General features: G+C 32.5%; 9 protein-coding genes across 9 annotated transcripts, besides 7 other annotated features; 6 read left to right on the forward strand and 3 right to left on the reverse strand.

Moving 5' to 3' along the window:
- Positions 1 to 1,303: 1,303 nt before the first annotated feature.
- Positions 1,304 to 2,727, forward strand: TVAGG3_0579240 (cysteine proteinases family; the record flags this gene model as incomplete). The annotated part of the gene is made up of 1 exon (XM_001319282.1): positions 1,321 to 2,673. One exon carries the CDS (start codon positions 1,321 to 1,323, stop codon positions 2,671 to 2,673), a length of 1,353 nt encoding a protein of 450 aa, XP_001319317.1.
- An 864-nt stretch (positions 2,728 to 3,591) lies between these two features.
- Positions 3,592 to 3,628: a mobile genetic element.
- A 557-nt stretch (positions 3,629 to 4,185) lies between these two features.
- Positions 4,186 to 4,223: a mobile genetic element.
- Positions 4,224 to 4,441: 218 nt separating this feature from the next.
- Positions 4,442 to 5,820, forward strand: TVAGG3_0579270 (cysteine proteinases family; the record flags this gene model as incomplete). Its single annotated transcript, XM_001319283.2, has 1 exon — positions 4,460 to 5,800. One exon carries the CDS (start codon positions 4,460 to 4,462, stop codon positions 5,798 to 5,800), a length of 1,341 nt encoding a protein of 446 aa, XP_001319318.1.
- Positions 5,821 to 6,090: 270 nt separating this feature from the next.
- TVAGG3_0579280 (uncharacterized protein) lies at positions 6,091 to 7,389 on the forward strand (the record flags this gene model as incomplete). The annotated part of the gene is made up of 1 exon (XM_001319284.1): positions 6,091 to 7,389. The coding sequence occupies one exon, from the start codon at positions 6,091 to 6,093 to the stop codon at positions 7,387 to 7,389; it is 1,299 nt and encodes a 432-aa protein (XP_001319319.1).
- Positions 7,390 to 7,965: 576 nt separating this feature from the next.
- TVAGG3_0579290 (histidyl-tRNA synthetase family) lies at positions 7,966 to 10,438 on the reverse strand (the record flags this gene model as incomplete). Its single annotated transcript, XM_001319285.2, has 1 exon — positions 8,031 to 10,424. One exon carries the CDS (start codon positions 10,422 to 10,424, stop codon positions 8,031 to 8,033), a length of 2,394 nt encoding a protein of 797 aa, XP_001319320.1.
- Positions 10,439 to 11,239: 801 nt separating this feature from the next.
- Positions 11,240 to 11,751, reverse strand: TVAGG3_0579300 (uncharacterized protein; the record flags this gene model as incomplete). The annotated part of the gene is made up of 1 exon (XM_001319286.2): positions 11,353 to 11,751. One exon carries the CDS (start codon positions 11,749 to 11,751, stop codon positions 11,353 to 11,355), a length of 399 nt encoding a protein of 132 aa, XP_001319321.1.
- A 33-nt stretch (positions 11,752 to 11,784) lies between these two features.
- Positions 11,785 to 11,988: a mobile genetic element.
- A 49-nt stretch (positions 11,989 to 12,037) lies between these two features.
- Positions 12,038 to 12,074: a mobile genetic element.
- Positions 12,075 to 13,238: 1,164 nt separating this feature from the next.
- Positions 13,239 to 13,276: a mobile genetic element.
- Positions 13,277 to 16,214: a mobile genetic element.
- A 1,728-nt stretch (positions 16,215 to 17,942) lies between these two features.
- TVAGG3_0579350 (uncharacterized protein) lies at positions 17,943 to 22,417 on the forward strand (the record flags this gene model as incomplete). Its single annotated transcript, XM_001319287.2, has 1 exon — positions 17,943 to 22,417. A coding segment is annotated over one exon (4,475 nt), but the record flags the coding sequence as incomplete, so codon positions are not given.
- Positions 22,418 to 22,745: 328 nt separating this feature from the next.
- Positions 22,746 to 23,696, forward strand: TVAGG3_0579360 (uncharacterized protein; the record flags this gene model as incomplete). The annotated part of the gene is made up of 1 exon (XM_001319288.1): positions 22,746 to 23,696. The coding sequence occupies one exon, from the start codon at positions 22,746 to 22,748 to the stop codon at positions 23,694 to 23,696; it is 951 nt and encodes a 316-aa protein (XP_001319323.1).
- A 133-nt stretch (positions 23,697 to 23,829) lies between these two features.
- Positions 23,830 to 24,349: a mobile genetic element.
- A 169-nt stretch (positions 24,350 to 24,518) lies between these two features.
- Positions 24,519 to 24,791, reverse strand: TVAGG3_0579380 (uncharacterized protein; the record flags this gene model as incomplete). Its single annotated transcript, XM_001319289.1, has 1 exon — positions 24,519 to 24,791. The coding sequence occupies one exon, from the start codon at positions 24,789 to 24,791 to the stop codon at positions 24,519 to 24,521; it is 273 nt and encodes a 90-aa protein (XP_001319324.1).
- A 598-nt stretch (positions 24,792 to 25,389) lies between these two features.
- On the forward strand, positions 25,390 to 25,659 carry TVAGG3_0579390 (uncharacterized protein; the record flags this gene model as incomplete). The annotated part of the gene is made up of 1 exon (XM_001319290.1): positions 25,390 to 25,659. The coding sequence occupies one exon, from the start codon at positions 25,390 to 25,392 to the stop codon at positions 25,657 to 25,659; it is 270 nt and encodes an 89-aa protein (XP_001319325.1).
- Between the last annotated feature and the right edge of the window lie 1,843 nt (positions 25,660 to 27,502).

Genomic DNA, 27,502 nt, shown 5'->3' on the forward strand with positions numbered 1-27,502 from the left:
TCGAATTGAATGCAACACTTTATCGTTTGAATAACCGTTGGATTTTTATCTGATATTATTATATACTAAATATTTTATGCATAATTTCAAAATTTAGCTAATCGAGCAAATAAATTTTGAGAACAACTTAATCGCAATTCTCTTTTATAATATCTAAGGGTTTCGTTTTGCGAAAAAAACGTACAATACGCAATTTCGCTAAAAAACATTTAGCTAGCAATTTCGACCTTTGACTCCACTCAAGACGTCACTTTTTTAATTTTGCGGTATCATATTTTTGGAAAATCTTTATGAATATTATATAAAAAGTCTCTTTAATATCTATATTTCATATTTTTATCGATTTTTAAAGTTTTTGCGAAAAGTATTCAATTATTTTTGCTATTTGGTCGGGTAAATGTCAGATTTGCGACATTTTCTGATATGATATTCAGATTCTACGTTGATAATAATGCTTATAGAACCCTCTTGCTATTGTGTCAAAATTGCGAAACCGATAGCAAAAATATCTCGCAATATCAAAATTGAGATATTGAGTGAATTATGCATTATAGAGATTAAAAATCTGATTTGTGAAAACATCTCATCAGTTTCTAGCTAATTCAAAAATCTTTACTATCTTATTCGATTAAATGAAAAAGGGAATAGTTCATTATGCTTTAAATGACAGCTTATATATAATCATAGTTTTCGCTCAATATGCAGCATTTTTTTTTTCGAAATCTATGGTCAATGTCCTAAATACTGATTGCTTTGCATTCATATCTCTTACATTTTCTATACCCGCATCACTATTCATTGCTATTCCTATCTTTTTCATTTTTGTTTGTTTCTCATAATTTCTCAAAAAACATGATAACTTGATATTTGTAAATATCATACTTTATAACGTAAATAAGAACTTGACCTATTAAGAAAAGCAGTAATGAAAAGAAAATCTGAAATTCATAAAAATTACAAGTTTCTGATGACAATTAGCTTAATTAAACCAGGTACAAGATTATATAATTGTATTTTCTATCCAATTATCCATATAATATCTTATCCAGAAAAAATAACTTGATCAATACCAAATGATTTTTTAACTAGTAAATAAAGTATTTTCTTTACACACACATTGTATATCATAGTTTTTTTTTGGTTTCGCAAAACATCCAAAAACAAATATGCTATAAAAGTGACAATTTTAGCAAAACGAAACCCTTATAATATCTTATTCATTATGATGATACTTATAATGAATTAAACAAAATCAAGGAAAAGAAAAATTCTGTTAAATTTTACATCATTAACCGCCACATTCAAAAGTCATTCTTATAAATGTTTTTGCTAACTTGCTTTGCTCGATCTTTCAAGGATTCAGATCCTCTTATAACACAAGATATGGTTGATGCAATTAACAACGATCCTAATGCACCATTCAAGGCAACACTTTATCCAAAGTTTGCAAAAATGACTGTTGGTGATGCTAAGCGTTTCTTGTCACCAGTTCGCCCACCACCACAAAACCACGGCTCAGCTGTTCCAGTTGGTGCTAACGAAGAATTCTTCAACTGGGTTGATAACAACTACATTACAGGTCTCACAAATGTTGTCGCCTTTAATGGATGGAATAATGCTTCGAACCAAGATGCAGATCAGAGTCATATTTCAGGAGGCAGATCTATCCGTCCTAATACCAGCATTGTCAAATTCCCAGTTTTTGATGTCACAAAGTTGTGCAGCTCATGGGCACCAGCAGTCACATCTGCAATGACAATCTCTGTTTCACGTTGGGCCGGTCAATTCGTCAACTTCTCTCTTCAGTACGTTCTTGATTGTGACATGCTCGGCGATTCATGCATTGAACGTACTCCACTCAATGCATACCAACTCTTCTGGACATACCATCCTCCGGACTTCGATAGCTGGGACAGACCAGGCGATGAACACTCAGAAAGAAAAGAATCTATGCAAGCACCACGCTCTGATTTCAAGAGAGCCAACTGTGCTAATAACAGATGCTATCCAGGCTTGACAGGCTGCAAGCGTCACTGGGCACTCACAGGAAGCTGCAACCCAGGTGATCCAGAAACAGGTTGCCCAATCTACTTCCTTTATAACTGGCGCTGGATTAAATCTCATCTTTGGGAAGTTGGTGCAGTTACTTCTTCAATCACTGTTTACCAAACTCTTTTCTCTTATCAGGATGGTGTTTACTCAAGCTATTATAAATCAGCTGGAGGAGATGGTTTTGATAATCAGGGAATTCTTGGTATGCTTGATGTTACAATTATTGGATGGGGCCAAAAAGAGTTGAATTTATCCACTAACAATGAACTTTACACTAAGGAACTCCAAAGATATTGGTGGGTTATTCCACACTTTGGAGTTAAATTTGGTGTGAAATATGATCCATGTGATGTCAATTCACACAAATGCGTAGATAGGGCACTTGTTGCAGAAAGTGGAAAAACTAAAGTTACAACGAAAGACGATCAAATCAGAATTGATACATTAAATATTGCTGGTTATGGTGGTGGTGTACAATCTGATTCAGTTAAAGGTTTCATAAAGTTCAACCGTAGATTTGATGACTGCAACATTGAATCACATGCAGTTGGTGCTGTTCCATACAACTTTGTTCCACTTCCACACAGAACACCATCTCCAACAGATGATGAGACAACATAAATGAATAAACAATAATTTTGATGCGTTTAATTTTGATCAAATCACAAAAGTCGTAAATATTTAAATTTGTAAATTTGTTGTAAAATGTATTATTTGCAAGAGTATGTTTGGCGTTGCAATTCTTGCTGCTTATATAATTCCACAAGTATTGTAAACTTTTGCAAGATCAATATTTAAATTTCATTCAATATATAATTATAATATATAATTTCAAATTTACATCTCATCAGCTATTATCCATTTTACAAGAGCATCAGTAGCATAAAATTAATAAAAACTCAAAACAATTTTAGCGAAAATTCATTTAATAACTAAAATATTCACAGAGAATCAGAGTATTTTAATTTTCTCTATCTATTTACTAATCTTATGCTTGCATGTGGGCAAATGGTGGGAAAAGATATGGGAGTAAGATAATCGAAAACTATCTAAAAATATTAAATATCATATTTAAACTAAGTAAAATCGATGTTTATGATTATTAGGTTATCGAAACCACCTGAGGCCCCAAATTATTTTTGATCAAATATATATTTTCATACTGCAGATCAATAAATCATATGATATGCTTGTTATTATTTTATATGATTATGCAATATCAAGTCATAGTATTATATCAGACCTTCAAACAATCTATGATTTGAACTTCTTTTGTCAAAAAATTATTTAAATGTGCACTTATGCCCCTATAACATGATTTTCAATTCTTCATAGGTGAGGCTTATGTCTCAAATATAGGTGTAGTAGACACTATCAATTCCAATAACGTGGGTTGGACCATTACATCAAATTTTCTGTCTTTACACTTTAATTCAATTTTGAATTGTTTGAAAAATTAAATAGTTGTAAACTAATATTTGAAGCTCCTCATGATTTAATTTTTCGTCTTTACAATAATTGATTTCTGATATTATATTGTAATAAACAGAAATTCATCAAAAGTGACAGCTCTCAATTTTTTGACATTTGTAAATTCTAAATTGAATGAGAAAAATGAAATAATACTAAGCATAATACAATATTCTAGATTTAATTATAATTAGGAAAAAGTTAGTTTTGAGAGTACTTTTCATAGGCATATAGAATGAAATCTTCTGAAAAATAATATCACATAAACTCATATTATTTTCTAACATATAACTATTTTATATAAAAATCAAATTCAATGATCTTAAAAGCGAAGGATAAACCTCAAAATTTACGAATATAATGAGTGGGAATATTTCATATGGTTTTTATGATAGATAAGCATTATATTCCCACTCATTATATTCGTAAATTTTGAGGTTTATCCTTCGCTTTTAAGATCATTGAATTTGATTTTTATATAAAATAGTTATATAGTAGAAAATAATATGAGTTTATGTGATATTATTTTTCAGAAGATTTTGTGTTCTTCTTCAAAATTTTATTTTTTTATTAAAAAGAATCTTTACAAAATATACATTTACTTTAATTAATATTTAAAAACGTGCTCTATCAAAAGTTCCAAAAATTCAATATTTTAGCTTTTCTGAGGTGTCACTTTTGATGAATTTCTGTTTACAACAATATTTTCCTATATATCATTTTAAAAACAGTTTTAAATGCAGGCTTCTTGAAACAGATATTGACAGAATTTTATAGATTTTTCAAAATTGAATAACTAGAAGGTTATAATAAGTCGAATGAAAATTAGCATAAATACATCCAAAAGTTAATAGAGGTTAAACTCTTTTGCAAGCAGATTTTTGTATAGTAATTATTTAAAAAAAAAGTTTACATTTAATTCTATTAATTTCGATTCATGCTTTTATTATTGTGCTTTGTTCGATCTTTCAAGGATTCAGATCCTCTTATAACACAAGATATGGTTGATGCAATTAACAACGATCCTAATGCACCATTCAAGGCAACACTTTATCCAAAGTTTGCAAAAATGACTGTTGGTGATGCTAAGCGTTTCTTGTCACCAGTTCGCCCACCACCACAAAACCACGGCTCAGCTGTTCCAGTTGGTGCTAACGAAGAATTCTTCAACTGGGTTGATAACAACTACATTACAGGTCTCACAAATGTTGTCGCCTTTAATGGATGGAATAATGCTTCGAACCAAGATGCAGATCAGAGTCATATTTCAGGAGGCAGATCTATCCGTCCTAATACCAGCATTGTCAAATTCCCAGTTTTTGATGTCACAAAGTTGTGCAGCTCATGGGCACCAGCAGTCACATCTGCAATGACAATCTCTGTTTCACGTTGGGCCGGTCAATTCGTCAACTTCTCTCTTCAGTACGTTCTTGATTGTGACATGCTCGGCGATTCATGCATTGAACGTACTCCACTCAATGCATACCAACTCTTCTGGACATACCATCCTCCGGACTTCGATAGCTGGGACAGACCAGGCGATGAACACTCAGAAAGAAAAGAATCTATGCAAGCACCACGCTCTGATTTCAAGAGAGCCAACTGTGCTAATAACAGATGCTATCCAGGCTTGACAGGCTGCAAGCGTCACTGGGCACTCACAGGAAGCTGCAACCCAGGTGATCCAGAAACAGGTTGTCCAATCTACTTCCTTTATAACTGGCGCTGGATTAAATCTCATCTTTGGGAAGTTGGTGCAGTTACTTCTTCAATCACTGTGTACAAAACTCTTTTCTCTTATCAGGATGGTGTTTACTCAAGCTATTATAAATCAACTGGAGCAGATGGTTTTGATAATCAGGGAATTCTTGGTATGCTTGATGTTACAATTATTGGTTGGGGCCAATCACAGCTGAATTTATCAACTGACCATGAAAAATACACTAAGAAACTCGAGAGATATTGGTGGGTTATTCCACACTTTGGACCAGGTTTTGGTATTAAATATGGGCCATGCAATGAAAGTGGCCACAATTGCAAGACTAAAGCATATGGAAGTGATGGACAATTTACCAATACTGCCCAAATCGACATCGGCAAATTGACTGTTGTTGGTTTAGGTGGAGGTGAGCAATCTGATTCTATTAAAGGTTTCATGAAGTTCAACCGTAGATTTGATGATTGCAACATTGAATCACATGCAGTTGGCGCCGTTCCATATAACTTTGTTCCACTCCCACACAGGACGCCATCTCCAACAGATGATGAGACAAAATAAATTTTTATTTGATATTTTTTTTACTAATGTTTGATATTTCTTATTTGAACGAAGAGAGTTTCTATCATAAGAATTCTGAATGAATGTTACCTCGAACAAGATAATATTTCTGAAGATCAGATAAATCTATCATATTTTTTGTTATTCTACAATATCTATGTATATATTTCACAGACAAGTATGTAAGTTATCTTGTAAGTTGTGCATTTAAATAGCAACGTAATTTAGGCTGAGCCCACATTTGGAAAACTTTTTTTTATTTCAAAAAAATTCTAAACAGACGTTAATAAATGCAGACGATTGGGCGCTTTGTTAAGCTCTCACTCGATGATTCCGCTCTTGATCGAGCATTTGAGCAGATTAATACAAGGATCGACCGTCAAGAAGAAATGATTCATGAACTTCAGCGACAAATGAAAGATCGACCTACTCGAAGTGAGTTAAAAGATGTTAATGACAATTTACAGAAACTTATAGATGATAAGAACAAAGAAACTAACAAACAAATTGACACACTGATTGAAGGCCTCGAAAACAAGTTGAAAGACCTCGAAACAACATTAGAAAACCGCATGCTTGATACAGCTAACATGATGAACCTCACAATTCAACAAAAATTCGACGAACTCGAAAATCGCAACAATAACGGAGATACCAAAATGTCTGATTTCATCGAACGCTTGCAAGCACTTGAAGAAACAACTTTTAACAATGGTAAGAAGCTCCATCTTACACGCGAAGCCGTTCAACAAATCGCTTCATCTATTTGTTATCTCAATAATACAAACGCAATCTTAGACAACACACTTCCAGACACACTAAAAGCAGCTGTTGGAACAGTCACAACAAATTTCAAAGATATCTTCGATCAACTCAACAAACTTAAAGATCGTGTTTCAAACATTGCACTCAAAGAACGACGAGCACCTCCACAAGTCATTGAGAAACCAGTTCAACAAGGCAATCCACTGGACATCGACATATCAAACATCCATCCATATCCAAGTGTTACCGCGCATTGGCGAGATGCACCAGATTTACCACCGATCAATCAGTTTATGAACATCGGCGAAGTTGTTGACTACATCTACAGAATGGTTCCTAAGTTACAAGCACATCTTACGGCCATGCAAGGCAAGATTGTCGAAAATGCAAACGACATTCTCGGCAAAGTTGACAAATCACTTGTTGAGAAGATGTTTGAGAAGTTCCAAGCTGTCATTGGCGAAATGGCAGGTCGTGTTGATGAACTCAAAGACTGTATTGAAGAAACAGCAACAAGAGATGAAATCAACGCTATGATTGAAGATATATTCAACTCAATGACACAAGGCGGACAAACAGCAATTGGAAGAGTTCGTTGTATTGCATGCGGTAGAGAAATACCTCAAGTTACTGGTGCAACAAGCGAAGAAGATGCTACAAGAATGCTTGGACAACCAACAAATAGTTATGCAGGAAAAGGTGGAACAACAAATCTCGGACTTTTGTACGCGAAGAAGGATGGTATGGATTCTGCAATTATAGAATCTCCAAGGTCTATTAGACCATTCAAGCCACAGACTGCTCGTCCAAAGACACCACGTTAACTTTTATTCTATTTTATAATATTATTTTTGTCATGACATTATTTTTTTGATATAAATAATTCTAAATTTGCTGTTTAACAATTACATATGTTTATCTTTTCAAGTTACAAACTACCAAATCATAATTATTATTTGATCAAATCAATTATCAATTTCCCTCTGAATAGCTTAAGTGCTTCTTTCTAGCCATCTAAAAAGATCTATAGGGAGTTTAATATTGCAACATGCACCAATATAGATTCATATATATAAATGATATGCATACATTGAATGAAAGCAAATAGATCTCAGTGAACAAAGGAAATTTAGCTTTCACAAATAAATTCACATTGATACTGAAATTCTGAGTTATAACTTTGAAAACACATGCAAATTAAAATCGAGGAGATAGATACAATACAATCTGAAACCAATTTATAGCACCCAAGAAGACGCGGAGATTGGTGTAGTCTGCTCACTTTTTATTAACAAAAGTATTAATATCAAGAAATTATAAAACATTATAATCTATCATTATTCCAAATATTTAACCATAACCATATAAAATTTCTCTCATAAGAAAGTAAAGATCAATTGTTATTTTACGCTATAGAAGTAAAGATTTTTATGTTAATTCTAAAATACCAAAAAAATATGTCAATTTAATTTGCATTCTTGAGTTCGTTGAGGAGTTTGATTGTTTCCTGAACGACATCAGCCTCTGGAACTACTCTCTCTATTGGTTGTCTTTCTACACCCTTTGGTGTCATCTCTCTGATCTTAATCTGACCCTTCTCGAGTTCATCTGGTGCGAGCAACACGAAAACTTTCGCTCCGAGTTGTTCAGCAGCGAGAAGCTGTTGTTTGATATCTGGCTTCTCCTTCGGGAAGAACTCTGTTGGAACACCGAGTTCCCAGAACTTAGAAGCGAGTTCGAATCTCTTCTTTGTGTAGTCAGAGAAAATACCTGCGATGTAAACTTCAGTGTCACTTTCCTTGACTTCCTCATTTGCCTTGAGTCTCTCGATGAGTGCGAAGATTCTTTCGATACCGAGGGAAACACCGACAGCAGGAACCTGTCTTCCTGAGAACATGCCGATGAGGCCATCGTATCTGCCACCACCAGCGATGGATCCGACATCTCCTGATGTTGTTCCTGCCTCGTAAATGACGCCTGTGTAGTAGTCAAGACCACGAGCGAGGGACAAGTCGAAGTTGATGTTTCCAAGGCATCCTGTTGCTTCGAGGTAGTTGAATAATACTTCCATTTCATCAAGAACCTTTCCAGCAACAGCAACGAAGTCTTGTTTCTGTCTGAGAGCGGCAAGAACTTCGCGTGGATTGCCTTGGATGGAAACAAACTCTCCAAGCTTGTCTGCAGCTGCCTGTGAAAGTCCCTTGACGTCAACAAGTTCGCGGGAGACATCGGACCATGGCAACTTATCGAGTTTGTCGACTGATGAGCAAATTGTCTTGAATTTCTCGTCTGGAACTCCGGCAACTTTTGTCATCGCGGAAAGTAACTGGCGGTGGGAAACTCTGATGCTGTAGTTGAAGTTGTCGAGACGGCAGAGTTTGCCAATGGCTGTAAGTAACTCGCTGACGATGGAAATAACTTCGGCATCAGAAATCATGAGACCAGATGTACCGGCAACATCGAAATCGCACTGGTAGAATTCTCTGAATCTGCCGCGCTCGATGGCTGGCTTGTCTCTTCTGTAAACTTTTGCGATGTGGTAGCGTTTGATCTTTGTGATGCCGTGAGTAGCAACGAATCTTGCGAATGGAACTGTAAGGTCGTATCTGAGTGAAAGAAGTTCACCACCTTGGTCTTCGAGGTTGTAAATTAACTTGGATTCTTCACCGTACTTCTCAGTGAGGACTGATCTAAGTTCGAAGACTGGTGTATCGATGGCAACACCACCGTGTCTCTTGAAGATGCTTGTGACCAGCTGGATGACTTCCTGACGGACTTTCATCTGCTTTGGAAGAAGATCGATGCAGCCTACTGGTTCCTTTGGAAGAACCTTCTTGCCGGCTGGTGGTGCGTAAAAGTTCATCATTGTAAGGGCGGCTGGACCGTTCTCAGCAACGGCGACGGCAATTTCCTTCGAAATTGTGCCGACTGTAATGCGCTTCTTCTCAATGGACTCTTGGACCTTTGGTGCGAGGCCGGAAATCATTGAAAAAGCGGCTGTGGCGAGTAATTGAGAGGCATTCTCAACAGTGACGTTGTCTGCTGGCTTGCCGAGGTACTTGCAGATCTCGACTGTGGAGTAGACAATGTTGGATGTGTATGAGAAGAGTGTAAACTTGTCGAAGAAGTGCTGTGGCTTGACAACAGCTGTACGGAGCTGAGCAACAGCGGCGAAGATTGGAGCAAAGAGCTTTGGAAGGGAGGAAAGGATCTTTGAGCCTTTCTTGCGGAGGTTCTTTGAGTTGAGAGCGATATCGAAGATACGCTGAGCAACGATGGAGACAAACTGTGGAGCAAGTTCACGGGAGAACTCTTCGGATGAAAGAAGAGCAGCACCCTTGAATTCAGCATCAAGAACAGCGGCAATAAGGGCATAGTCGGAAACAAGCTCGATTGTGGAGACAAGGAGTAAAACTTGAGCTGCTGAGACGTATGGCTCTTCGAAAAGCTCTAAAACTTCCTTCTCTGCATCTGGATAGATTGCTTTGAGGAAGTTTGTGAAGTCTTCATCAGAAAGAGGAAGGCCTGGTGTGAAATCATATGGAGAGTTCTTGAATTCTGGTGTTGTGTTGTAAGCTGGGCCTGGAAGTTCGTTGAAAATTGTGATGAGTGTCTGAGCAACCTTTGGAGCTGGAACAGCAAGGTGGGCTGCAGCAGAAAGGAGAGCAACACGATGTACTGGTGAGAAAATTTCAACACATTGGCTCATTGGGAGTTTCTTGAGCTCTTCAAGTGAAACAACTTTGGCGCCTTCGGATTTTTCTTTGAGATCTTGTGGGAGTTGCCATGTTGTCTTACTTAGAAGAATGCTGCGGACTTCATCGAGCTTCGGAACTGGAGACGCGAGGACAGTCGACATTCTTTTTCAAAAATAGTGGTCAATCGAAAAAGTGACAAATTTTAATGCTTTTTTTTGAGAGCTAAGTTCGCCTCAAATTGAATGCATATGAAGTTCGATTTACTGAAACAAAATTTTGGAGCCATTTTAGATATGTCTCCAATATTCATTTTAAAAATATATGTTCTCCATTGAAAATGTATGAATAAGCTCAATTCATCACAAATAATAGGATTAATCATTTAATTCATCTATGGATATATTGTTTGTTGTAACTGGGATTCAATATTAGATTGCCTTTATGAAATTTTAAGTTTCAGATAATATTTTTTTTGATCTCATATTTAAATGTTAATTATGAATTGACAGATTGTGAATATTGTTCTTTGAACATCTCTAAGGTAGAATATCAAGAAATAATTACCGCATTAAAAAAATTCTCTTCAAAATGCAATTTCAATGATAAATTAGGTAGTGCATGAATTTTTAAATCTTAATTCCTCCTATAGAAGCTAGATATTATTCAAATTAGAGAGCAAAATTACAAGTTCCAAACTCGTCGAGGAATAGAGATTTATATTTTAATTGTCAAATGGCAGCGAAATATTCCATTTTGAAGTTATATTATTCTTGATAATTGAATCCGAAATTAATAGTCATAAGAAAACAATCAAGCGGCTTTTTTCATAATAGCTATGATGAAATCTACTTAAGTGGAAGGTATTCATCTTCTTAAGATTACAAAATTTGTTATTTTTTCATTATCAAGCTCAGACTAGTGATTACTGACATATGTTTTAGACACAAAGGATTCTGCATGAAAAACTGTTACATTTAACTATATGCATACATTTTGTTTATTCTTTATAAGTAATTTCCTTTGACAATTTTAATATATTCTTCACTTAAATGAAAAATTTAAGGTCTAAGAGGCAAGCCTAGACGATGCTTAAAAGTTTTCTGTTCTCTGAGCATGAAGAATAACTCTTGGACCATTTGTGCCAAGTTGGACCTCGCGTGTGCATGGAGAATTAGCATCAAAGTTATCAAGAGTGATTTCTGTCTTGCCGAGTTCCTGATCCTCAGACCAGAAGTTCTTACGGTTGTACAAAGCAATGACAATGGAAGAACGCTTCGCGTTTGTGTAATTGAAGTTGTATTGTGTTTCCTTCAGGCGCTGGCCAACTTTGAATTCTTGAGCGTTCTTCTTGAAGTTCTTGTGGGAGCCAACGCAAAGTGTATAAGTGCCTTCACGAGTGCAGCCATTTGGATTTACTGCAGAGACAGAAAGCTTGAAGTTGTTCTTGTCTGAGCTGAGGAGCTTTTCGTACTGGGAATCAGCGAGCATTTTTAAAAATGAAGTGTTTTGTTAACATCGTTCGGGTCGTTATCGTCTTTTTGTAATTGAATCGTTATCGTTATCGATTTTGTAATTTAATCGTTATCGTCTTTTTCTAAACGTGCATTTTCTTCATATTGGGATAATGAACATAACTTGTTCTGAGCTTCCAATGCACAAATCGTTTTTATTCTAAATGGATTCATTCCTACAAGTTTGGCAGAAATCAGTGAATTTTATAAAATAATGATAAATATGAAAAGAAAGAGAATGGCATAAAATGATGATTAATATGTAATAAACAGAAATTCATCAAAAGTGACAGCTCTCAATTTTTTGACATTTGTAAATTCTAAATTGAATGAGAAAAATGAAATAATACTAAGCATAATACAATATTCTAGATTTAATTATAATTAGGAAAAAGTTAGTTTTGAGAGTACTTTTCATAGGCATATAGAATGAAATCTTCTGAAAAATAATATCACATAAACTCATATTATTTTCTAATATATAACTATTTTCTATAAAAATCAAATTCAATGATCTTAAAAGCGAAGGATAAACCTCAAAATTTACGAATATAATGAGTGGGAATATAATGCTTATCTATCATAAAACCATATGAAATATCAATTTTTGCTTTACGCCTAATTTTTGACGACAATTAGCAAAAAATGTTAAATGTTAACACTCAGTCCATTTGAATATGAAAAATAAAATTGACTTTGATTAAATGTTTTTATTTATCATGCAATTCTTCTTGCGACCAAAGATTTGAATAAAACTTCAAAAAATAAGATAGCTTAAAAAATAATATACGGTAGTGTTTACTAATAGATGAATAGTATATAAATTCTATTAAAATGGATTTGATCCAAAAAAATATATAAAATTTGATCATAAATAAAATCGTTTTAAATTACTTCTTCATTTAAATATAACAATTATTTTTGGTTTTATATTTTTTTGGATAAAATCCATTTTAATAGAATTTATATACTATTCATCTATTAGTAAACACTACCGTATATTATTTTTTAAGCTATCTTATTTTTGAAGTTTTATTCAAATCTTTGGTCGCAAGAAGAATTGCATGATAAATAAAACATTTAATCAAAGTCAATTTTATTTTTCATATTCAAATGGACTGAGTGTTAACATTTAACATTTTTTGCTAATTGTCGTCAAAAATTAGGCGTAAAGCAAAAATTGATATTTCATATGGTTTTATGATAGATAAGCATTATATTCCCACTCATTATATTCGTAAATTTTGAGGTTTATCCTTCGCTTTTAAGATCATGAATTTGATTTTTATAGAAAATAGTTATATATTAGAAAATAATATGAGTTTATGTGATATTATTTTTCAGAAGATTTTGTGTTCTTCTTCAAAATTTTATTTTTTTATTAAAAGAACCAAAATACATACTTTAATTAATATATTAAAAACTGCTCTATCAAAAGTTCCAAAAATTCAATATTTTAGCTTTTCTGAGGTGTCACTTTTGATGAATTTCTGTTTACAACAATCTTCATGTAGTCAAATAAAACGGAAATGCGAAAACAAACTTTTATTCGATATTACAAAAAAAATTATATTGATCGCTAAGATTTAAATACGTATAGTTTAAGTATATGTGGTATCATTATGTGCATATTCTGATATATATACTTGAATGATATCACAAAAATAACAGAAATACAAATCTTGAATTAAATTATATCATAGAATACAATTTTAATAAACGAAAAATCAAACCCTCTCGCAATACAGCCATTTTTAAGAGTAGTTCTTTCAAGATCTTCGAAGATTTGGAAGATCTTGGAAGAACTGCCTCTAAATGGCTGTAGCTTCGGTATTGTTACTATCAAGTAGAAAGTTACGGTAATTACTGCCATTTTAAGAGTAGTTCTTTCAAGATCTTCCAAATCTTCGAAGATCTTGAAAGAACTGCTCTCTAAATGGCAGTAGTTTCGATGTTAACATGATAATATGAGTGAAATTTTCTTATTTGAAGTCGGTTAAAGAGCAGTTCTTTCAAGTTCCTTCAAATCAGGAAGGGTCTTGACAGAACTGTCCTCTTATTGATTGGAATACCGGTATTTTACGTTGGTAAATGCTTGATTTGAATTGGGGGCTGAGTGTTGGAGAAAAAAAAACATTAAAAAAATAAAAAGTGCCAAAATAAAAGAATTCAATCTACATATATATAGTATTTCTAGGCCTGTCCAAACTTTTAAAAAAGCTTACCACGTGGAAGGAAGAGACCAAAAAAATCGTGCCTCGGCGGCTTCGCCGCCTCGGCACTAAAAACAGCATATCGTATTTAATATGTCCTTTTTTCTTTTTCTCTTTTCCTCTTTCTCTCTCCTTCTTTTCTTTCTTCTCTTTTTCCTTCTTTTCTTCTCACTTTCTTTTTGGAGCTGCTTTACTTTGAAATCTCTCATCAATTGATGAGAGAAATAATAGTAAAGTAGCTTCAATGTAAATACGTACATTGATTGGGTTATGGTTAGCGGTAATGTCTGTATGTAGTTCGATTGGAGCTGCCTCATCTGAGATCTCTCATCAAATGAAGAGAGTTCTCAGAGTGAGGCAGCTCCAATGTATATGTGCGTATTGATTGGGTTGCTGTAAGAAGCAGTGCTTGTGTGTAGTTCGATTGGAACTGCTTTACTCTGAGATCTGTCATCAATCGATGAGAGTTCTCAGAGTAAAACTGTTCCAATGTGTAATCTTGTGCTAGCTTGTCTGTTCGATTGGAACTGCTTTACTCTGAGTTCTCTCATCAATTGATGAGAGAAATAAGAGCAAAGTAGCTCCAATGTATATATGTGTATTGATTCGGTTTGGTTAGCTGGACTGTCTGTGAGTAGTTCGATTGGAACTGCCTCATTCTGAGATCTCTCATCAATAGATGAGAGAAATAAGAGTAAGGCAGTTCCAATGTATATAATCGTATTGATTTGGTTGCTTTAAGTTGGAGTGTTTGTGCATAGTTCGGTTAGAACTGCTTTGCTCTGAGAACTCTCATCGATTGATGAGAGTTCTCAGAGCAAATCAGCTCCAATGTGTAAATTTGTATTAGTTCGGGTACCACAACTCAATTTGTGGTCACTTCATCTTACCACGTGGTAAGTTTTTATAAAACTCTTTATTTACCATTGATTTCTGATTTAATATCAATATCTTGAATAATCAAGCATATCTATCGCTTTAAATTTTATTCTCTAATTCCAAAAAAAATTCAAAAATCAAAAAATGAAAAAAATATTTAGAATTTTTTCCGTCAAAAATAAAAAATGTTCCCACTGAGTGGTTTCCATGGAAAGTTACCACTGGGTCCCACAGGGATTGGCCTAAGTATTTCTTAATAGAATGTGAAATATAGTAAAATTAACTATATTCAAAATGGAAAAAAATCCAAAAAATTTTTGAAAAAAAGAATTTCATGATAAAAAGCGTAAATTTTGCATCAGAAAATTAAATTCAGGTATTTTTGAATAGAAAGAGTCCTAAAATTAGTTAAAAATCATTTTTTATTCAAAAGAAACGCTATTTTTAAGGAATTGAAAAGAATTTTATTTAATAATATTTTATTTATAGAATTTGCATATATCATATGCATAGACATATTGAATTGTAAACATGAGAACACTAATTACATTAACTTGTCGTTCAAATTATTGCATCGAGAAAAAAAGTGCTATAAATTTACTCAATTAGTTTACAAACGTAAATATTTGGCATAAACTTTACGTTTGTAAACTAATTTGGTAAACTCGTAGTTCAAATTATTGCATCGAGAAAAAAAAGTGCTATAAATTTACTCAATTAGTTTACAAACGTAAATATTTGGCATAAACTTTACGTTTGTAAACTAATTTGGTAAACTCGTAGTTCAAATTATTGCATCGAGAAAAAAAGTGCTATAAATTTACTCAATTAGTTTACAAACGTAAATATTTGACATAAACTTTACGTTTGTAAACCAATTTGATTAAATTTAGTAAATTTTAGTTCGAATGCAAGTTTTCTCGGTAAATCATTTTTAAGACCTCAAATGAGATGTATGATCATATGAGTCACATATGATTTAATCCGAATATGTGTGAGAATTGAGTTTAAAACGAAGTTTATTTTTTGGACTATATTTCGCCATTTTAAAATGTGTAATAATGATATAATTCGCATGAAATTGAAAAATATTGACTGGATGTGTAATGGTTTTATAATTGCAATGTTGATTTGATCGAATTTAAATGAATATATAACGCGATGAAATTTCGAATTGCTCAAATGTCTGTAATTCATATATGGTGCACATATTAATATTACATTTCGTTGATATTTACCACATAAACCTTTAAATATTAAGTCATTTTAAAGTTATATGCGATTTAGTTCCAAAATGCACGTTTAGAAAAAGACGATAACAATTAAATTACAAAATCGATAACGACCCACATCGTTCAAATCAATCGTGAGTTCTCAATATCGAACAATTGGGAATTTTAATAATTAATTCAAAACTTATATTTTCATCCATGTTCTGAATCAACATAATATGATGATTTTAATAATAAAAATGCATATCATAATTTGAATGAGCATTGAAATTACCAATCAAAAACGTTTGAGTGATTGTCATAGGATAAAAGTTTTACAGGAATTAACGATTCTCTATTAATTACGCCACCTGACTCAATATGATTTATGGAAACTAATTTATTGAATCGCGCTATCAAAACTTCGTTACAAAATCGAACAATTGAATAAAGTCAGATATAAACAATTAAGAGCCATTTTTATTCATTTTCTTATTTGATGAGTGATTTTCTTTAATGAGATTTTTTGTATGAAAAAAATTTTAAAATCATATAAAATTTATTAGATTAGTTATTTATCATATATCAATATTTTAAAATCCAACGAAATTTATTATAAGAAAAAAACGTATTCGATTCAATTTTGGCTGACCAAATTTGAGCGATCAACGAAAGTTTTTATTTTATGATCATAATAGTTATTGCTTATCATTTAAGATTTTAATCCGTTTCACATCAACATTTTTTGAATGGTTTACAAAATAAATTATTTTTTGATAACTTTCAGTTTCTCTTTCAAAATTTAGTTTTTAGTCTCGATCAATAATTTGAAATATTTCTGGTTTATATCTTTGCTATCTGATTGCTATAGATTATAATTTACGCAACACTTGGCAAAATAACTTTGAAATTCTTCAGCTAACTTCCTAACAGACCGGTTAATCAATCAATATAATCAATACTGTAATAATACATAAACTGTATCACTACCGTCAATTGAGAAACAAAAACAACAACCTCTCAATTTCATTTCTGACCAATCAAATTGAAATATTGTCATCGTCACTTTTTAAATTTTCAAATCCAACAACGTTGGAGATTCCTTTTAACCTATATGTACTTATTTATTTTGCGGTATTTGTAAAGCATTCACCATATACACTAACATCCTACTCCCGATAAGAGCTTTTTCTTTTCCTTCATCTCAAAATCGAACAATCACTCATCAGTTGATATTCATTTAAACTAGCAATTCATTCATGAATTTCTTTTTTGTGAACATTTGGAACTCCTCCCAACAAAATTAGCTCATATAAACATTCTTTCCAGAATCTCAATTTTTAAATTTCAATTATTTTTCTTAAAAATTGGCGTTTTCAATCAGACTCTATGTGAATACTTAATTTCTTGATTCTTTACTCCAAAATAAATAATTACTAAGAGTTTCAAATTTAAATTTACAAGATGACTCATTGTATTTCAGGTGATTCAAACATCATAGCTTACAATCAAGACAGTGACTTAATTCTATGTCTTAAAATCCATTGGATAATGATATAAATGACAAAGTTTTGAGGGTATTTTTTCAGAAGTTTATGTTCCCGAAAAATCTTGTTTTTACCCCCTTATCTAGCAACCGACCCAGGAAAATTCATGAGTTTCTATTTGCCTGGCAACTGAGAACTTTAAGCTGATTGTCTTTACCACCATTATCATGTCCATAATTCTCAAATCTTCGAGATTTGATTAAAACGAAGTATTTTGATCTTTATTCAAGTAAAAAAGTTCGTATCATGATGGATTTTAATCGTTCGCATAGTTTCAATAAAATTCTTATGCCTATCGTCTTCGATATTTTTTTTTATATGAGCGATGAGATTTTAGATAGAAAACAAAATGTTCCACCTTTTGTCGCTCCTAACAAAATAGATCCTGTGTACAATGCGATTCATAACTTCTTCAATAAAGTTCCAAACTATAAAAACGCAGATTTTCTGAAAATTTTTAAGGAACCATTAAAACCATCGCCACTCGATCAAAAAAGCAAAGCATTTCTCACCAATGCCAAGAACACCAATGATTATGATTCGATAATTTCATTTTTCAATCAACATCGAGAATTAATTCCTGAAGGTGTAAAATTAATCACATCTGAATCTTTAGTTGAAAACTATAAGACAAAATATTACTTCGATTATCTTGGTATAGCAATAGATTCAAATAATATTCATTTACTTTATGAAATTCTTTTTAATCTTAAGCAGAAAACATCATTATTCCATGGAAAAGACTTATCTGCAATTACTGAGACTCTTAAACAAACAGAATATATAACTCCATTATTTTTCGACTATACAATTTCTTCCTATTATGGAATAGAGCATAAATTACCTCGTGACATATTGGCTAGTGCAACTTCCATAGCTTGTAACGAGTCTTCAGTTTATATCGGCACAAAAAATAATACGATTATTGTTTTTCAATCTCCTGGATGCCATCATCATTTCCAGCCTTACCAAATTAACTTAGAAGATATCAAAATGTACAAACATTATTCATTATGTCTTGTCGAAAATCATCTTTTCATAGTTTCTCCAAATCAAGTTGCCGATTACAATACGGAAACCAAGAAATTCCAACAGATATCTTACAAGCGTCAAAAAGATAATCCAGCTTGCATTGATGGAAAATTTTTGTATGATGTTAACATTAACACCAACAAAGTACATGTTTACAAGTTCGAAAATGGAACTTTTGCTCAAGACAGAACAATCAAGCTCCAATTCCCTCAATATCAAAAATCAACAATCAAAGAATGGGAAATTCCAATGGCAACGAACGGAACTTTCATGGCAATACTTCTTCCAGGCGTTAACCAGTACGTTTTCCATATCTTTTCATTGATTACTGGCGAATTATTGTATCTTAAGTCAATTCAGTCAGTTCCTGAAGTCCAAGCCGTTACGATCTGTCCTATTTCAGGTCGTACAGTTGTACACACACCAACAGAACTCACAATATTCCCTTCTCCCCATAATATGCCAAAATCTCATTTCAATACTAAGTATCCATCGAATCCTGATCCGAAAAACATCATCGACCAACTATATCTTGCATTGTATTATGGTCGTGAAATGTTTTACGAAGCAGATCCCAACTATTCACTTGGCATATTAAATAAATTTATCCAAGACAACAACGAGAAAGGAATCAACATTGCATTACAAATCCTTATGAGGCAAGACTTAAGTCACAACCCAGATGCCAATGCTTTACTCTGTGGTTTCTGCAAAAAACAGAGTTCACAAGATATGAAAAGAGCTGCTTTATCTGTTTTCTTCTCTTGGATCCGAAATAACAATGGAAAAGACAAGAAGAAAGTCCCACTCCCTAATATCTGTAACGATATGTTCAAGGAAGGCCAGAACTTGGACATGGTCTATCCTTTCTTCGATTGCATCAACTTTTCAACTTTCAAATTATCAATGAAAGCTATTGAAAACATGATCGTTTATTTATCAGACAAAATTGATAAATATCCAATGCAATCGGAGCATATCATCAAGCCATACTTGATCAAGTACGTTCCAAAGCATTTCTTGAGAGATTACAAACAAATCATCAACACTCTCCAGAAAATTTTGGAAAATACCAAAAATATTTTACAAAAAGTGACAAAATCAGAAATTTTGGGACAAGATTTCATTGAAACAGTACATTTTAGGATCTGGAAAGTTCTCATTTTCATCTTGTATTCCATCAAAGACAAACTAGTTGAATATATCCCTGATTTCGTTCCTTATTTGAACTTTTTGTCGATTGAAGGAATTCCTGAGAATCCTGCCACTTTTTCAATAATTCAAGTTATTGATGACAGTCTTTATTTATTGCTTTGCTTGTTATTTAGCAGCCCGCACAAGCGCCAAAGCAAATTGTTCAAAGATATTGAAGAATTCTATCAAGAATTCGAACATCCTTTGAGCAGAAAATATCCTGATGTCGATAACAGATTATTTGAAGTTTTAAACAACTGTTATGATGTATACGACAAAAAGAAATTCAGTGAAGTTCTGTTTAGTCTCAGAAGATATTTGGTTTTCGAGAATCCTGGCGCGAAACAAAGATTGAAATACAGATTCGAAACACACAGTTATTCCCTCAAAAACTGTGAATTGTTCTTCATGACAGGAAACTCAAAGAACATGTTTGAAGTATCAGAAAACAAAATCATCAAAGAGTTCGTTGATTCAATCACAAGAAAATCACAAGTTCCGTTTGGTTTCGAAGTAGCTTTCTTCGGATTTTTACCAGAAATAAAAGAAAGAGTCGAAGAATTTACAATAGATATCGAACGCCCGAAACTTGCAAAGTTCATACAACTCTTCAGATGGCCTTACGCTTTCCCTTCTGAGATCTTAAAGTCAGCGAGAATCATCATTGACGCGTCAACATTAAGTAATTTGCCTCTTGAAGATTTAGTAAGTAAAGGTTTTTCAATGGAGAATCTTCCACCGATAAATGATCCGAAGATTGCTATCCAAGCACTTGCTGATGATAAAGAACCGGACATGGAGTTCAGGAACTCTTTGATTTGGTTGTATGGCTGTCAAATAACAAATGAAAGTATTTTTGACAAAAATTTGTCAGAAATTTTCATTACAAAAGTTTTGACAAGCGACATCAAGACGATTGAAGTTTTAGTTAATGGATTGACTTATGATAATTGTGATAATGAATATTCTATATTTGTTTTCAAGAATTTGTTGACAATTTTGCAAAAATATTGTGAAGGAAAACAAAACATTTTAAGAGGAATCAAAGATTTGACTAATTTAACAACTTGTATCCTTTACATTGTTGACTGCATGAGAAAACAATTATTGAACGAGAAAAGCAAATTCAAAGAATTATTATTGAATTTTTGTAATGAAAAAAGTGACAATTTCAGTACAATTTGCTTGATTCTCCAGAATTCTATTGATATCGCAAGAAAAGGTGTCAAAACATCTATTGTTATGGAGTCAGGTGAACTAATAAAAGGTGAAATAACGTTCATGGACGATAACGGAGAAGATATAACGGTTTTGACAAAAGAAAACACGGAAAGAAAGATTTCTCTTCTAAATGTGAGACATTGCTGGTGTTATCCGAAGACAGAAATCAATCCTCGCATGTTTGACATGGATTATTTCGTTCAAAAATTCAAAACTGTCAAACCATCGTCAGAAATTTCTGAAATTTGGATTACTGCTTCTTTCATGTTCTTCGCATCATCAAAGAGGTTCAGATCCAAATGCGATGATGATTTAATCAAAAGATCTTTGACAGATGATTTTAGTCACTTCACTTTTCGTAATTTGATTCCACAACTTCTTAATTCGATACCGAGTTATTACGATGGCAATCTTCCGATATTTGCTTTCACGGAAGCAAATGATGAAAGTGAAATACCATGTGACATGAAAGATGGATATATTTCCACACATTTCTTGAGTGCAACTTACATTTCTACACCTATTTATCCGTTTTCTGCTCAAAGAATAATAATGAGAGTAATGTCAAACGATCAAATTCAACCTGCATTAGGATTGAGAGTTTGTGGTTATTCCTCTGAATTAGATAACCGTTTTGAAATGTCAAAAGTTGACATTGAAATGTCAAATTTAATGGAACGAAAGATTGTTGTCGAAATTCATCCAAGCAGATCAGAAATCATCGTTGACATTGACAGTGGTGCTCAAACAATAAGAAATTGTTATTCACCAAGTTTGGATGTGATTTATTTCATATCACATATCAGTCGATTTACTGTTATTGAGTATCATTTTGAAGAATTGGAAGAAGAGAAGTATTCCATTGATTACAACTTCAAACAGAAGATAATGAACATAGAAACAACTGATTACAATGTTCCTTCAGTTGAATCTAAACTTTATAATCGAAAATTGTTTGCAGATAGAAAGAGATTAATCATCAATTCTATCAAACAAATAATTACGGCATTATTCAAGATCCAATTGAATCCTTCCCAATTCTTCGATGTCTTAAGAAATATCAATCATTTCCCATTAGAAGAAGTCATTGACATCGAAAAAATGTCTTTGTCAGAATTGTGGCTTGACAGTTCTGACATTTTTGTCAAAAATATTATTTCTTCAATGAATAATCTTGATATGGAGCAAGTCAAAGAATATGTTTTGGCAAAGATCAATAGGATAAGTATTTTGGATGGAAATAATCGTTCAGCTGTTTTGATTCCACCAAATAATCCTGTTTTATTATCAAATACTTTTGTTTTGTCAAAGGATTCTTCCGTTCCTGTCAAATATTTGACAGTTGAAAAAGTTGGATTCAAAACAACGAATGCTTCAATATCTATTCCTTATGATGATGTTGAAGGAACAGTATTTGATTATCTTTTGTTGTTGAGACATTGTTGTTTCATTCTGAAACCGAAAATGATTTGGGAAATCAAAGAAAAAATTTTAGAGAAAATTAGTTCGATTCCTTTATTCGATTTAATTTTCTCTAAACTCTTGAATCTCATCAATATCTTGTATCCGAAAGTTTCACCGAAGAATGGAATAATTCCTATTTGTAACGAATTATTCTTACTTCATAATGAAATAACAAACAAACGCCTTAATCAACTATTAATACTTTATTTCATGAATGAAGGAAAAACTGCAAAAATCGATTCTAAATCTGTCAAAATTGAATTGAAGGGCAAAATTGTTATCGGAATCAAATGTCTTAATGAAGAAGAAACAAACCTTAAATTCCAAATCAACGATAACAATGATAAATACGAGATATCTCCCAATAGTTTTATTGTTCTTGAAAACGCAAATAACCCTGTTGTTAAGACGAAATCAAGTATGTATGATTTATCAAATTACGAAGTTGTTTATAATGTTTTGCCTTCTAATTTCGAAACTCTGATACAAGATATCGAAAAATGGAATGTAAGACATTCACAACAACTCTTACAAGTATTCCCAACTATATTTGATAAATCTATTTATCAAAAGATTCCTCTTTCTACATCATTTTCTGTTGGAACTGCTCAGTTTATGTTTGATTTGCTGAAAAAGATTCCGAAATCGAATTTGTATTCGATTTCCAGACATCTTACGAACTCGATACAGAACACGAGAGAAGAAGAAGGAGTTAAGACACGTTTCCCAACGAGAATCAAAGGAAACAACCTGGAAAGAATCGATTTCTTGAAAGTTACAAAACAAACTTTGTTTGCGGATGATGATTACAGGACACAATTGATCAATAACTTGCCACCACAGAACTTTTCCATAAAGAGATCCATTGACAATTTCGCAATCATGGTTGATGGAACAAGAGAACAAACAGCGTGGATGGACAGATATTTGAAGTCTTTGAAAGATTTTCCTTTCTTGATTTTCACTGAATTCGCAACTGGTTCATTTAATTTGTCGAAATTGAAGAATAAGAAGATTTGTATAAGATTTGTGTCACAGGAGAATAATATTGATGCATTCCCTGATGATATGCTTGTAAACGTCGGAAAATTCGCTAATGAAACTGAATTTATTAACGGGTTCAACAAAGTTCTCCAGAAACATGATGAAAACACGTTTTAAACCAAATTTTATTTATTATTAAATTTTGAAATTATTTTTATGAGTTGAAAAAATTATTAATATTATATTTATTTATGATGAATTAGTTATTATTTATAAGGATGATGTAATAAATTGATAGATAATAAGTTAAGGGTGGCTTCCGACCAAATTGTCACTTTTTAGCCCAAGTGAGAAAATTTCGTAATTTATAACCAAGTTTTTTTAAAATCTATATTTAATAAAGATTCTATTTTTCTTATTAAATTTCAAAAATGAGGGGGTTCGGAATCGTCCACAAATTGCCGAAAGGGTTTTTGCCAGTTTTGAATCCGCTTATTTTTATCGACCAAAATTATAATAAATATAATTTTCGATAAGTATTCTACCCAAATGATTCTTCAAAAAATTATTTTTCGGATTTTATTTCTTAAAAAAACGTTACAGAAAACGCCTAGAAAATTTCGAATTTTCCCTAAAAAATTCAGTGCAGGTCGATTTAAGAGATTTTTCAAAAATAATCATATCAGTAGATAGGGTATAATATAGAGGAGCTTTATGAATAACTAAAAATCCGGGAAACTCAATATTCAACGAGAAAAACGCTTAACGAATCTCACTTTTGGTGTAAACATCACAAAAAATTGAGAGAGCTTTCTGGTCGGAAGCCTCCCTTAAAGATGTAATAATGGAGAAATATTTAATATCAATTGATTTAAATTGGAAATAAGAAATTGAATAAACACAGTGTGAGAATATGAACTCAGAGTACTTAAGTGAAGATTTTGATAAAATTAGAACAAATTAAAAAAATAAATCACAGTTTAGATAATATTATTCAGCTTATTTCTTCTTATCTGCTGGTTTCTTGTCTGCTGGAGCAGCAGCAGCAGGAGCCTTTGCACCATCACCAGCTGGAGCAGCTGCTGGCTTGCCTTGGCCTGCGTGGCCATGAGCAACTGGAGCCTTCTTGACTTGGATTTCCTTGTGTGATGTGTGGAGTGGATCTACACCATGAATCTTCTCGTGGTGGTTTGTCTTCTCGTCAACTTCCTTCTGGTGGAGGGCGAGGATCTTGCGGGAAGCGGAGTTAGCACCATGCTCGACGGATGACATCTATTCAGAAATGAACTGATATATCTAATCTCAAAACGTTCTTCAAATTCTTCAAACTCTCAAAATCATAAAATCGCAATAATTATGCAGCATATGATATACATGTGAATAATACTTCCAAAATTTATTTCCTAAATCGAAAATCAAAATCTCAGTGAAGCTCTCAGAATTTTTCAATGAGGATCGAAGCGATTTTTCACAAGTGAAATTTTCGTTTTTTCGAAAAAATAAGAAAAACAGAATCTATGTCATGCACAAATCACCACAGACTAGTTTTCCAAATTTGCTACTTATCGTCGAAAAAACCATTTCTTGATTGAAATTTGCCAAACATTTACAGATAATATCGAAATCGTTACGCTGTCACAAATGTTAAATCATATTTGAGAATTGAGAGAAGAACGAAATTTTGACGATGAAAGAAATTGTGAGAGAAATTTTTTTTATGAAAATCAATTCCGATGATTTTTATCAATATGTCATTTATTGCATATTTATATTCATATTTTCATAGTAAAATCGAAATCCATGAATTCAGAGAGTTTGAAGAATTTGAAGAACGTTTTGAGATTAGATATATCAGTTCATTTCTGAATAGATGTCATCCGTCGAGCATGGTGCTAACTCCGCTTCCCGCAAGATCCTCGCCCTCCACCAGAAGGAAGTTGACGAGAAGACAAACCACCACGAGAAGATTCATGGTGTAGATCCACTCCACACATCACACAAGGAAATCCAAGTCAAGAAGGCTCCAGTTGCTCATGGCCACGCAGGCCAAGGCAAGCCAGCAGCTGCTCCAGCTGGTGATGGTGCAAAGGCTCCTGCTGCTGCTCCAGCAGACAAGAAACCAGCAGATAAGAAGAAATAAGCTGAATAATATTATCTAAACTGTGATTTATTTTTCTAATTTGTTCTAATTTTTTCTTTTTTCTTTTCTAATTTACATTTACTATCAACACTAAATACAATACAATATAAAGATGAATTATATTCTCAAAATATGTTATTTCAGAAATTCTATAATTCATAATTTTTTTTTTTATCCAGATAAAGATTGACATGTTCATCCAAAATGAGACACAAATCGTCTTTGCCATATGATTATAAGGATGCAAACTTGGCAATTCTTAAAAAATTTCGCCCAATAAGATACATATATCATAGTTATTAGTATTTGGTTTTAGGACCTATTTTTTTCTCCTTTTTCTTCATTTTATTTTTAATTATATTGTATTTTAATTTCTATGTGAAAAATAAATCACACTCTGTTCATTTTGATGAGATTCCTCTGCTATATTTTGTGAGCGGTTAAAAAAATTATTTTAAAAAATTATTCGAAATATAATAACAGAAATGCATTATCTTATTGAGAATTGAATATTAGTTCAACAAATGTATCATATTCACAAAAGAACTCCCCAAAACAGTTCAAATGATTAATATTATTCCAAAATAATCAAAAATTTACATAATAATTCATGTAAGAAGGTCATCTCAGATGTAAGAAAGAATTTAGTCTTAAATTCATGTTGATTAAACAAAACAATAAGTATAAATATATTGCATTTTTAATAAATGAGTCTGATTTGATTTTACGTGTAGTTAAATATGTTTCAGTGTCATTGTTTCAGCTTTCTTGAAGCTTATGGCAATTGGGCAATTCTCAATAACGTACAATTGCCAAGAAAGTTTAAGGTTTGGCAATTCACTCAAATCACTGCGAAAAAAAATAACGTACAATTGCCAAAATTGCCTTGGCAATTGTACGTTATTTTAAAAAGAGTTTACATTGAGTATCTCTAGTTTCGCTATAACCTAATACACAACATCACAAAAAACATAAATCCTTCGGCAAAAATATCAAATGATTCAATTTCAAATATCAAATTTCCAAAAATCATCAATAATGCCACCATTTTATTTCAAAAATATATAGAAACTAAAATATAGCATTCTCTTGCTTCTTTCAGACTTAAATAATGCAAAATTTACTATTTTTTTTCAAAACTTCGCTCATCTAAGAATTGCCAAGCTTGGCAATTCATGATGAACAAAATTTGCGCTTTTGGCAGTTCCGACATCCTTAATGATTATTAATCAAAATTGCATTATTCGCTTTCATTTTATACTTAACAGAAATTAACAATAAGTCACATATATAATCGCATAGATTGACATAACTATAATGCAACACATACAGACATATAATATTCACATTCACAGTCTAATATGAATACTCTAAATTTAAAGATGGTATATTTTTATCATCTTTGTCTCCAAAAGATTTTATACTCAATGATTACTCTCAATAATTAAAATATTACAAGATGAAAGAACATATTTGAATTTTGCGTCACTTTTTAAGGAAAGTATTGAAAAAAATTTAAAAACCAGGATACGTAGACCAAAAACCAGGAAATTTGAATTTCATGAGTTTGGGGGCTGAAACTCATGCTGTGATCAGAGCAGGTATATGAGATAATTATATCATTGTTACAAAGCCTAATTGAGTTTGAATAAAAAGATTATTTTTAATTTAGAATATATTTTTGAATTATGAAGTGGTTCAATCTCAGAATATGTTGATTTTGTTGTTTTTAGAGTGAAATTGATAAAAAACGAGTATTGATAAAGATATGAATTAGAATTAGGTTATTTTTGAGTAAATGAGTATAACAAATATATTACATATATTGATAACAGATAGTGAT

Source organism: Trichomonas vaginalis, chromosome II, assembly GCF_026262505.1.
Source record: "Trichomonas vaginalis G3 chromosome II, whole genome shotgun sequence".
Lineage (NCBI taxonomy): Eukaryota > Parabasalia > Trichomonadida > Trichomonadidae > Trichomonas > Trichomonas vaginalis.